This window comes from Dendropsophus ebraccatus, chromosome 9 (genome assembly GCF_027789765.1).
Source record: "Dendropsophus ebraccatus isolate aDenEbr1 chromosome 9, aDenEbr1.pat, whole genome shotgun sequence".
NCBI classification, from domain to species: Eukaryota; Metazoa; Chordata; class Amphibia; order Anura; family Hylidae; genus Dendropsophus; species Dendropsophus ebraccatus.
Window position 1 is genome coordinate 52,047,214 of NC_091462.1, and position 13,303 is coordinate 52,060,516.

The 13,303-nt window shown below is 41.0% G+C and overlaps 1 protein-coding gene across 3 annotated transcripts in view; it reads left to right on the plus strand.

Annotated features, from left to right (window-relative positions):
• MAP3K13 (mitogen-activated protein kinase kinase kinase 13) overlaps nucleotides 1-9,230 on the plus strand; it is a 73,047-nt gene extending 63,817 nt beyond the window's left edge. For all 3 annotated transcript variants that reach the window (XM_069983275.1, XM_069983277.1, XM_069983276.1), the window contains exons 12-13: nucleotides 715-1,083; nucleotides 2,503-9,230. In XM_069983275.1, the coding sequence (XP_069839376.1) occupies nucleotides 715-1,083; nucleotides 2,503-2,604 (471 nt within the window). In that variant the 3' untranslated portion in view covers nucleotides 2,605-9,230. The remainder of the gene's footprint in view (nucleotides 1-714; nucleotides 1,084-2,502) is intronic.
• Nucleotides 9,231-13,303: the final 4,073 nt, after the last annotated feature.

Below are 13,303 nucleotides of genomic sequence, written 5' to 3' on the forward strand. Positions count from 1 at the left end.
AGAAAGGTGGTGTGGGAGCGCATGGTCCAACTCGCCAACTCCTCCATAGTGCGCATGCTTTCTATCTTTGCATACCATACAGATATAGGAGGTGGTATGGATTGTTTCCAATAAGTTGGAATAAGTAATTTTGCAGCAGTGAAGAGATGGACCAACAGATTCTGTTTGGACAAGTGGGTGCCAGTAGGGGGTAGCCATAAGAGTACGAGTTGCGGAGTTATAACAGTAGATTCACCACACATCTCTTTAATGGCTTTAATCACCGGGGCCCAGAAGGGAGTGAGGAGGGGACATGTCCAGAAAATATGGGTTAATGTGCCTCCTAGGTTACCACATCGCCAGCAAGAATCTGCAGGTATAAGTCCCCAGCGGTGGAGCTGGTGAATTATTTTTATTATTATTCCAGAAAATTGTCTTAGTTGTATTGCAAGATGTACCCTAAAATATCTGACACCCTTTCACATTAGAGCCACAGTGCTCAATTCTCTAGGAATGTACCATTTCTATAGTATTTCTATGGTGCTTAATTTTCCCAGAATGAAAAAATGTCTTCTTCTCAATATTAAGCCTCCACACAGAAGTTTGGTTTTACAGTGTGACACTGAACTTTCTTACAGCTCTACTAAACAAAGCAAACATAATGTAGAGTATTATATGTATAATGTAACTTTTCAATGTATAGTAAGTAACATAAATTTTGTACCTATGCTACAGACCGGTGACGAATCATCAGAAGAAGAGGAGGGAGAAGTTGACAGTGAAGTCGAGTTCCCGAGAAGACATCGTCCTCCTCGGGGAATGAGCAGCTGCCAGTCCTATTCCACCTTCAGCTCAGAAAACTTCTCAGTGTCTGACGGAGAAGAGGGAAACACTAGTGACCATTCTAACAGCCCAGATGACCTAGCAAGCAACCGCAAGGACCCACTGGGTGACAAGTTGGAAGACCTGCTATCCCAAACACCAGAGATTCCCATTGAAATCTCCACACAGTCAGATGGGCTGTCTGACAAAGAGTGTGCTGTGAGAAGGGTCAAGACTCAAATGTCCTTGGGCAAGCTTTGTGCAGAGGACCACAGCTACGAGGTAAGGGGAAGGTTAATGGAAAATATGCATTCTAAAACGTACCTAAACAAAATTAGGCTGCATTCACATGTCTGTAGATTTTGCGGAACTACAGAGGGTGAATGCATGCAATGGATTGTTTCCCCACTGCTGGCATGGTATTGACATATCATGCCAGGCGGGGAAACAATACATTGCATGCATTCTCCGTCTGTAGGTCCGCAAAATCTACAGACGTGTGAGTGCAGCCTTACTGTGGCAACTATGGGGGGACATGAGGAAGAGGACTTCTGCTTAGGTTAGGCATGGGCATTGTGAACCCATCTTTACATGTGGGAGAAGAGGCAACAAATGACCAAAAGTTATACTATTCTCTCGGTACAGGATGGGGATAAACCAGAATCAGGAGGGCAGCCTTATAATAATAGCCTTTTTTGTATCTATTGCATGTCTTTTCAGTGTGTCTGTCATAGTAAAAAATCTGTTTCCAGCTTGCTTAATCCAAACTAAACAAAAGATTTAAAGGATATGGAAACCTTGGATTTCTTTTTTTACTTTTGCCTTACACTAATGTTGCATATCAGATTATCCATAGGGTCTTTATTAATAATTTTGTTAACTCTTGCTTCTACAACCTCTACAGAGTGCTACATACTCTATATTTTTTCTTAGCCTACATGATTCCTCCCTGCAGGCATTTTGCTCCCCCATCTCTTTTTTTCATCCTGTGTAAGCTGCCCTGCAGGGTTCCCCTCTCCCCTCTCCGAGCTGGTGTGTAACTCCCTCCCTGCTGCTATCTTTAGCACTGAGACAACAGAAAGTCCATCAGACTCTGGCAGACTCAGCAGCTGAATTGTAGAACATTGTTCCTTTGTTTTGCATTTAGGAACAACAATAAAAAAGGGCCCAAAGGTGTCCATAGCCTTTAAGGCTATGTTCACACTACGTAAATCTACGGCCGTAGTTCTCGCCACAGAACTACAGCCGTAGATTTGCAGGGTGGAACATAGCATTGTTTGCTATGGGATCCCGGCCGGAGCGTACACACATCGTATACGCTCCGGCCGGTTCCCATGCGGCGCCGCAAACAACTGACAGGTCCATTATTTGCCAACGGAATTCAATGAATTCCGCCCGCAGAAGGACCTGTCAGTTCACACAGTGAAGCGAGGGGCTCTGGCCGCTTGCTTCACTGTGGGCTATGGGAAGCTCTGATGCGGGCGCGTGCTGATGCGCCCGCATCAGAGCTCCACGGAGGAAAGATCATCCAGCCGGTACTTAAGTACCGGCCGTGATGATCTGGGCTGAGACCGGCCGTTCCGTGACCCGGCCGGAGTCACGGAACGGCCGGTCTCATCCGTAGTGTGAACATAGCCTTAAACTGTAAAAAAAAATGTTGGGGAGGCAGTCTTTACTCATAATGTATTTTCATGTTTGCAGAACCCAGGGAATTTTGGAGAATCGGACTGTGATTCCTCAGAAGCAGAATGTTCTGACGCAACCGTACGAACCAACAACCCCGGCAACACTTCCACCTGGTGAAACCAGTCTGCCACCAACCAGTATTTCATTGCCCCTACATATGCCAATTGTGAACTTTTCTAGCAGCATATTCGAGAAATGTAAAGGCCGCTTCCCATTCCCTTAAATCTTTTGGAATACCATATTCATCAAGTGAGGGGCAGCAAATTATTGCAAAGCAATATGTTGTTGGTTCTCCAGTCCAATTATAGGAATAGAGTTAACTGAAGTCTGCAATAATGAGGGCCTAGTGACTTGTGGGAGACCCCTCCTCAAAATGAACAAGCTTCACAGTGGAAGCATATCACTCTATGTATGGCAGGGATAAATATTTTAACAAACTAAGGTACTGTAAAATTCCATATTTATTTTTATTTGTGTGTTTGGACCCTTTTATTGTACGATAGGCCTAAAGGAGAAAAGTATAATAGCACTAATTGAATGGAACACTGGGAGGAGCATTCATTTCTGATGGACATTCAGATGCCTAGAGGATTGCTGCTGTTTTTAGGGACCAAATGTCTTTTTTTTTTGTTTTTCTTCAACAAATTAGTCTTGAAATTATACCCTTCATATAGGAAAATGAAAGGGTTACATATGCTTAAGAACAAAGCCTAGAACACAGTATCTTTAAGGATAATGCTGTGGACAAATATGATTTGCTCATGTTTGTGATTATTGCTGCATGATCCTCCACATAGAATAAGAATTGGTGGATACAAGGATGAGGACAAAAGCAGTTACATTTTCTGAAGAAAGAGAAAGCCACTAGGCTGGTTTATGGACAGAACTGCTGGCTAAGAAGTCAACTTTGTTTTCTATAAATTCCCTAAACCTTCAGTCGCTGTTGATTAATAAGAACTTTCCGCCCTTCCAAATGAAACCCCGGATCAGCAGAAGTGCAGAAATCCCTAAGCTGTAGTGGGTAAATGTTTTGGGGCAAGCTTTTACAAACTGTTCGAAGACACCAGCACTTGGAAACATCTCCCATGATTTCTATTCATCTTCTGTTCCTCCTGGATGCAGATGAGATTCAGGGAGTAGAGAGGTCACTCACCGCCCTGCTCAGGAGAGTTCCCCGCCATACCTCCCATTGTCTCATAGTGGTGACCTTTTCTCTCTCTAGCATGACCTATCCCCCATACATGTCATTTTGTGTCATTTTCGGTGCGCCTTTCACAACCAACTAAAAGCACATGATGGGATATACAGGAACGAAGAGAAAAGGACAATATATTACCACACTAAGGAGGGGAGGCCCTCTTTTCCTTCTGACGTGAATTATTTGGCTTCAGATCAGTATCAAAGAGCTAATTCCAGTGTGGTATTCTTTGGTGCACTTCCAGCTACAATGCACGGTTCCAGAGATGTCAATGTGGTGGAGAATATTTCCAACCAAATTCTTGCAATTCAATAGGTTTAGATAACCAGCAAAACTGACAAAGGCAACAAAAAGTATGCAACCCCAAAATAGATATTACTCAGCTTAAAAATCCACTCTTTTTGCATAATGTTGACTTGATATATATTTTGTTTCTCAAAAATATGATCCAACTACCCCAACTAAAAGACTGCACTTACATTACAGGGAAGGGAACAAAGTTTCTTATTGGCTAATGTTAAAAAAAACAAAACATGTTTCTAGCCTTGAAAGGTCCATGCATTTGTACTGTGGGGAGATCTAAATTTAGAGGCTCCTCATGGGTTGGACATGTCACACTTTTTTGCTTGTCAGAAGGGTCTGCTGTGGGTGGTGACATCACTCCAAAGTTAATTAGCCAATCAGAATTCAATATAGGGTATGGATCATTGGACCATTCTTCCATTTATTGTATTGTTGTCTCTTTTACGTTTTTGTTAATTATGTTTGTGTTTATTTCTGTGAATTAAGCCATAATTTTTTTATTTCTATGGCAAGTAATTTATTTCCCTGAAAACCTCAGGACCCAGATTCATGTAACCTGGGACTAAAAGTGAACCTTTCACCTAAACACAGTGTACACAGCCATTTGTGGTTATGCAGTCTATCAACCAAAAAGGCACTAATAAGATCACTACTGAGATACTGTATAAATGAGTATATATATATATATATATATATATATATATATATATATATATATATATATAATTTGTGCGGCTGAATACGTTAGCCCACTGCTTGACATCTTGCACTGTGTTTAGGTTGTTGGTTCTATTTGGGCTTGGAGCACAACTCTACACTTGGTTTGTCCAGTGTAAGTCCCAATTTATATACCTGAATCTGGATTTAATATATTTTGTTTACACATATGTGCACATTTAACCCCTTTGCTGTTGGATTAACATGAGAACTAAGATATAGAAAAACACTAAATTATGGGCAGAATGTTTCTTAAAAATAGTATAGATTATGTAAAATAATGTGGTGGCACCCTAAAGTATCATCTGGTCTCACTTACTCTTCTTATTCTAAAGATTGATGTCTTCCATCTGTTAAGTTGGTGGCTGCCAATCTGTGGTTCAGAAATTTATCTCTTTTAACCCCATTTACGTTACTCAAGTCGTAAATACAGCAGTATGACAAATTATGCCTTTTTAGGACTCCATGCCAGTTATGGTCCTCTCAAAATAGTCAAAACGAAATGTGACTGGTTCTGGCCATCTTTCATCTGATAAAGATAAGTAGCAATAGGACCAAATGGTGAGGTCCTGACTATTCTTCTGTGATCATAGCTATCCTATTGGAGTTGGAAACCACTACAGATGAGCAAACCTTCCCAACGTTCAGGTTCGTACAAACCCGAAAAATCTGCATTTGAATCACGCTGCCTGAAGAAGGTAGATACAGCCTGAGGACTGCCTGAAAAAAACATTAATACAGCCATAGGTAACTTTTCGTCAGGTTCACTTGTCTCTAGTTGCCACCCCAGGTGACACATGATGTGTTACCGGTTTCTCTCTTCATACAGACGTGATCAGAAAAATGGCAGCTTCCAGTATTGGCAAAGGAGTCTCCTTTAAGATGGTATTGGTGCTATCTTATCTTTTATATTTTCAAAAGTATAAAGTAATGTATGTGACCACCCAGTAATAAACTGTAGCATAATATATCCATGCATTTCTATATATTCACTTGGGTATATTAGATCTGGGTGTTCAGTGCAAAAGTAAGGTGCCCATGTACCATTCCTATGTTTATTGAATGAGGAGATTAGGTAACGGTGTTTAGGTTGTTGGTTCTATTGGGTGGTACTGCGTGGCTGCTGCCAAGGTGGCAGATCTTAATTTAAAAAAAAAAAAAGGGGTCGGGCAACTGAAATCCAACACGCCTGGTGGTTTCCTCCCATAGCATTATCTGTTGGGGAGGTCCCTATACATAGAGAGTAGGCCGGTCCCTCTGAAATCAGCATGTTTGCCTGACTTTTTGCCAAAGTGTATTGGGTTTTATAGACTCATGACTACTGGTGTCTATGGATACAGTATACTCTGGTGCTGTTTATATACATGACTACTGGTGTCTGTGGTTACAGTATACTCTATCTGGTGCTGTCCATAAATGCCTCACTCCTGCAGTGTCACCAATCACATACATGCCCCTATTTATAAAACCTAGTGCAGATAAAAGCCACATGTTGTCCATTAAAACTAATTGGTGCCGTCTGTAATGTCTTCATCTTGGTTAGGAATAACCAGTGATCTAGTGGCTATCGGCAGCTCTGGCTCAATATAATTTTTGCTTCATCTACTATATCAGTGTTGATTTTCCAGCAGCAATGGGGTTAAATGTATAATTAACTGTGTGGCTGCCAGAGACTCCAGCAGCGTCATATTGTGTAGCTAGTCTCTGCGACAGACAACCACGAGTGTTAAGTTTTGCATAGCACCTTAGGACGAATGAAGGGAAATGTTTTATTGTTATGGGAAACAGTATTGTATGAAGTTTAAATTATTTAATTTTGTTATGTAGCAGGACTACATTAAGATTTTAAGTTATATGACATTTAATTATTATTTCTGTAATGATTTGTTTTCTGTAGATCGGAACGTCTGTGTGTATATCATTGGCAGCACAATAATTCTTGTGTGTCGAAAGGGAACAAATGGGGATGAGATCAATGGAAATGTTTACGGATTTCAGTGCAGAGTGATCTGTTTATTGCATTGGAGCAGACTCTTCTGATTCCATGGATGGGCCCCAAGATCATGAAGCAACTGTTTTGTCTCAGTTGCCATGAAGGTTTGGAGGTACAGCAGGGGAATTTCATATGCAGCTACTGTATATGTAGTCAGATAAGCATACACCGCACCATGTTCCCCACTATTAGAACCCTTTTTTTAAAAGGGGAAAATAACTTTGTATCCGAATCTTATAAATTGGCTGTTGATTTTTTTTAGTCTTGAAAAAGTTGTTTCCTGGATACATCCAAGACTTTGAGGTCTCCTTGGAAATTGGAATAACTTTTTTATTTTTTTAAAGCGAACCTGTCAGCAAGGAGACTGGGGCCGAAACCACCCTACCCCTTAATAGAGGGCTGGGTACTTACCCTCTCCTCTCTGTGATGCTTCGGATGCTGGTCCCACTCGTCTTCATGCTCATTGTGCTAGTGAGCAGAGATGAGTCGGAGTCCATAGGAAATCACTGCTCAGTGATTTGCTATGGGCATCGGACTCATCTCTGATGATGATCTCAGTGATTTTCTATGGACATTGGACTCATCTCTGCTTATTAGTATAATGAGCATGAATATGAGCAGCCATGATATCTTGACGGTGGAAACGGCTTCAGAAGCAGCACCGGTAGGAGAGGGTAAGTATTTGACGCTCTATTAAGGGGTAGGATGGGTTCGTCCCCAGTCTCCCAGCTAACAGGTTCCCTTTAACTTAATTCATTGATGGCTGATTCATTAGATTTGGCAACTAATACTGTAGGTTCACTTACCTCTACCTGTATGGCTTAAAGCAGCATTCAGTCAGGACAACCCTCTTTTGTATACCCTATTAGGGGACAGTATTCTCCTTATCAGGGCACAATGAAGGGGATTATCGAAAAGGAGAGCATTTTATGCAATTTTAAAGTGAAGGGTGCAAAGTACACAAAATTGTGTATCAAATGCTTTAGAAATGTGGTGCAAATACATTTAATGTAACATTTGGCACATATGTTAGGAGATATGGGCAAGTAGATCTGATTTTCTGATTTTATTAGGCATTGTGCAATACTACATTTCTTTTGCTCCATTGTTGTAAGGTTAGGCTATGTTTACACAACATACTTTTTATGAAAAGAACACAGTCGTTCTTGGACGACTAAACAGGACTCTGTATTTGTGGGTCCTGTTTGCAATTCTATAGCCTCATGGAAGGCAGGAAAAAAGATGTAATGTATCCAAAAGGGATGCTGAATATGACCCTACAGGTTCCTCATGGTTCCGTTTACTTTAATGGGCTGAACGTAGTCTACGTTTGGTCGTTTTCCTGGACTTATTCCGTTTAAGAAAAAGTAAAGTGCACCGAATGTAGCTATTACTAGACACTATTCGGCCCATTGTAGTTAATGGACCCACCAGGAATCTGTTGGCATCCCTTTTAAAAGATTGCTAGTATATAGAATGAAGGCAGAAAATATTATGTTAATAGGGTATTACATGAACACAACCGCTTAAGTTAAATGCGTTATAACAGGTTTGTTATTTACATCCAGTCAGACTGTTGGAGACTGTCCTATTGAACATGTAATAAGACTTATGCAACTGTATAGAGTGTTTATTGAAAAGTGGAGTTTACTACACTTTTCAATACAGGTGTGGGTGTAGCTTGATGCATTCTGGCCAAATGTTTGACATAAGGACTTCTCTTTGGCATATGTTTTCTCATAGAGTACATATTGGTGGGGATTTTTCCAGCAAGTTGACAACATGAATGTAGACTCACTGAAGTATCATATACTTTTTAACCATGCAACATAATCTGTTCCCTGCAGGGGGCAGCATACTAAATAGATTCATTCAAATGCAACAAAGTCACCTGCAAATATTGTGGCTCAAGGCCAAGCATAGTGATATTTCTACCATTAAGCTGCATATGATTTTCAGTGCTGTATGTCCTTTCCAATATATCTCCATAAAATAACATTCCTACACCTTCTTGCTGAATAGTCATAGCTTTGTGTAGTAACTCTGGTCTCTTATCACCCACTCGTCTCTCTTTTGCTCTTTTATTTTCATCTCTTGGCTGCGTGAGTACATTAATAGGGATTTGGAGCACCGCATGCGTTATGCAGTTTAAGAAAAGAGTACCAAGAATAAAGGTATGGATGATGTAGATACCAGATCTCCCCTTTACGACAGGCTTGTTGTAATATCAGATTATATACTGCTGCCCTGAGAGATCCCTCTATATGTTCTCCATTACAGTCCAGGTCTTTATGAAGTTACAGGCAGCATATTCCTTTAATAGCCATGATACCGTTCTCTGTGTAAAAGCCATCTTTGTGACATAATCTTGTTTTCTAGCCTTTTTTCCTGATTACATTGCCCTCCTGTCCTGTTCATACATTGGTCTTTGAACCAGCCTGACCTTTCCTTCTTGTTGTTTGTATGGGGATGGAAAATCAGAATGAATATCAAAGCAAACAAATGCATGGAATAAAAAGCCAGTGTACCTTACCCCATTGTGTCACTCTTTATTTCCTTAGATGACTTGTATTACTTTTCCGACTGCGGATGTGGCGAGTTAGAGGAAGTGGCGAGCATACATGAATGTTGTTGATAGGAAAAACAGAAAAAATATCATATGACTGGCTGCAACCAACTGGCACAGTTTGGTTGCGGCCAGTCACTATATGGACCAAAGCATTGCAACAATTACACATTAGACCTATAGAAGATTCCATCCTTAATCCATAGTAATTAGTATGGAATTGCCCTTACCCCCGTTTCAGGTATAGTCCTGTAGTAAGTTTTCTACTCTTCTGGGAAGACTTTCTTCAAGATTTTGGAGGCAGATAAGTTAAGGAACTGATGTTGAATTAGAATGGATGGCTTACAATCTCTGTTCTGGTTCATCCCAAAGGTGTTGGCTGTGGTAGAGTTCAGGGCTTTGTGCGGTACAGTCCAAACTCCCCAAGCCATGTCTTTATAGTCTGGGGCACAGTCATGTTATCACAGAGAAGGGCCGAATCCAAACTATTCTGACACAGTTGGAAACATACAATTGTCCAAAAAGTCTTGGTATGATGAATAGAGATGAATAGAGATGAGCGAAACTCACACATACTTGTGTTCGTCTGAACCCGGAAATCTTGGAAATCGATACCTGGTGGCTTAAGAAGTTGGATGCAGCCCTAGGGAGTCCTGGAAAACATGGACACAGCCCTAGGCGTAGATGAAGCATTAAAATTGCAACTTATGGACCTAGGTCAAACTCTGGTACACAACCCTGATATTACCCTCCTCCACCAAACTTTACAGACGGCACATTGCAGAATGGCAGATAGTGGTCTCCTGGTATTCACTAAACCCAGACTGCCAGATAGAGAAGTGTGATCAATCACTCCATAGAACAGATTTCACTGCTCCAGAGTCCATTTGCGGCTGCTTTACACCACTTCATCCAGCATTTGGCATTGTGCTTGGTGATGTAAGGCTTGCATGCAGCTTTCTAAGCCATAAAAACCTTGCTATGAAGTTTCCAGCAAGGCACAGTTTTTGTGCAGATATTAATACCAGGTGACGTTTGGTCTCTGCAGTTTGAAAAGAATCTGTGACTTTTATGCACCTCAGTGTAACTTTAACCTTTACTTTAGGAACCACAGTCGTTCAACTCATATCGCTTTCACTTTCCAATAATACCAATCACAGATGCTCATGGAAGGATCTAGGAAGGAAGACATTTCATAAAGTGACTTGTTGCAGCCGTGGCTCCTGTTAATGAAATAAATGAGTGATTAAAGGGGAGCTAGCAGCAGGATAGAAGAATTGAACCCATTAAAGTAAATGGGTCTGCTGAGTGCTGCTGGTATATAAAACCACATACATTTGACTTCAGTATAATAACCAACCTGCTCATATACCAGTATTCTGTTACTGAGAAAAGGGCTTTATATGGGTGTATGGGAAGAAATAGAGGCAAGATTATAAGATTGTTCAGAATGTAAGGAAATAGCTCTTCCAGTGCACAGTATAGAATAGCCTAGAACAGAATAGATCAAATGGAACTTTCAAGTTCTCTTTGAAGGACGGATTTCTGCCAGGCTTTTCGCCTTTTAAGAACCAGTACATTTCCATTGGTTTTGCAGAGGATAAAATATCAAACACTATAAGATAATACAGATTTATTCACAGATAGACAAAAAGCATTTGATATATTAAAATATATTTCTTCTTAGAAGAACATAAAAGAACAAAGATAAATCAAACCAATTTACAGTGTTCTGCACGTAAACAATACCAGTAGTAAGGCACATGTGCATAAGACCAGGTAAGACTAAGAAACCTCACTAGGGCTACAGTAAAGTACAGTGCAAATTACAACATATCACTGAACGCAACTGCTGTACAACAGAACAAAGAACCACAAAGCTGGTCAGCAACTTCAGACACCTACACATGAGAGGCAATATCAGTGTGGTCCACTGTCCACACCAGAATCCATAATTAATCTGTGATGTGATTTTAAACTGATAGCATGTAAAATTAGTAATGGCTTCTGTGTATTGTTATTATGGGGCTATGGTAACACTTCATATTTTGGGCCATTTCTCACCAAGAAAAAAAAATCCATTTTACAGGTAAAAAAAAAAAATGGGCTAGAGGGGTTTAATGACAGGTAACATAATGGATTTCTACAATGCACCTAAACTTAACAATTCTTTGATAACATTTTATGTCTACAGTTCTTATGCAAACTTAAGTGCCCCCTTGGTGACAGACAACACACATATGACTGCACAATGAGAGAACACAGGGCTTGAAGTCTGTTGCCATTGAGGCACCTAGGTGTGCAAAAGAGTAGTAGACAGAACAGTGGGAAACTTGAGGAAGTCTTGGGAGCTCCGCAGCTTCAAAAGGCTGATGACGTGTTGAATTAAGGCAGACGCTGTGATATGAAAGCTGACAAGTTTTATTAACCCCTTAAGGTCAAAGCCAATTTTCATTTTTGCACTTTTGCTTTCTCCCCTTTATGTTTAAAAGTCCATAGCACTTGCATTTTTTCACCGAGAGACCCATGAGCCCTTTTATTTTGCGAAACCAATTGTACTTTGCAATGACAGGCATTATTTTTCCATAAAATATGCTGCGAAAACGGAAAAAAATCATTTGTGCTGTCAAATTGAAAAAAAAAACAAAAACGCAATTTGTTTGGATTTCGGGGAGTTTTGCATTTACGCTGTTCACCCTGGGGTAAAACTGACTTGTTATGCATGTTCCTCAAGTCGTTACGATTACAACGATATGTAACATGTATAACTTTTATTTTATCTGATGGCTTTTAAAAAAATTCAAACCATTGTTAACAAAAATATGTTCCTTAAAATCGCTCCATTCCCAGGCTTATAGCGCTTTTATCCTTTGGTCTATGGGGCTGTGTGAGGTGTCATTTTTTGTGCCATGACGTGTTCTTTCTATCGGTACCTTGTTTGCGCATATGCGACTTTTTGATCACTTATTACATTTTTTCTGGATTTGATGCGACCAAAAATGCGCAATTTTGCACTTTGGAATTTTTAGGCGCTGACACCATTTACCGTGCGAGATCAGGAATGTGATAATTTAATAGTTCGGGCGATTACGTGAGCGGCGATGTTTATTTATTTATATTTATAAAATGGGAAAAGGGGGGTGATTTGGACTTTTATTAGGGGAGGGGATTTTTTTTATTAATAAAAATACTTATTTACATTAACTAGAAGTCCCCCTGGGGGACTTGTACATACACAGCACTGATCTCTCATGGAGATCAATGCTGTGTATATACACAGCAAAGATCCATTAGATCGTTGATACATTGCACTGGCCTGCTGCAGGCCACAGCAATCTATAGCCGAGGCGGGATCAGCGTCATTGCGGCGCTGAGGCCCGGGCAGAAGAACAGATCTCCCCCCAGCGATCGCATCCGTCCCACTAGACACTAGGGACGTGAACTATAAAGCACTTCAATGCAGCTGTCATGTTGCTGGGCCGGCTAACAGGGGCACTGCCCGGCTGTACATATCAGCCGGGAGCAGCGCCGTTCAGAGCGGGGTCCCTGCGGGACCCCTTTCTGAACTCCCCCTGCGGCACCATGACGTACCAGGTACGTCATGGGTCGCTAAGGGGTTAAATTAGGGACAATGTGTTTCGAAGGTAAAAGGGGTTCTCCACTGAGGGAAAAGCCTTACTAATCCCCATCCCTAAACTAACCATCTTTCTAACAGGCTTCTATTTCATAAATTGCACCGTTTGTCTGCTTTCCAACATCACTTACCCCCCCAAAGCTGCAGAAAATGCCCTCTTTCTATTCCCCTCTATCTCTGCTCATTAGTCCTACCGCCTCCCCTCGTAGACCGAGGACATGTAATGCCTGCCTCTTCTTTGCTTAAACAGTATAGGGGAAAGGAGAGTTTCCCCACCCCTTGGCCAGGAGATGGTATACATGGTATATGTCATGTCACTGGTGGGCCAGTTAAGCATTACGTTTACCAAGTGACCGCCCTTCCAAGGGGCAGGGAACACAAGTCTCCTTTCCAATATACTAATCA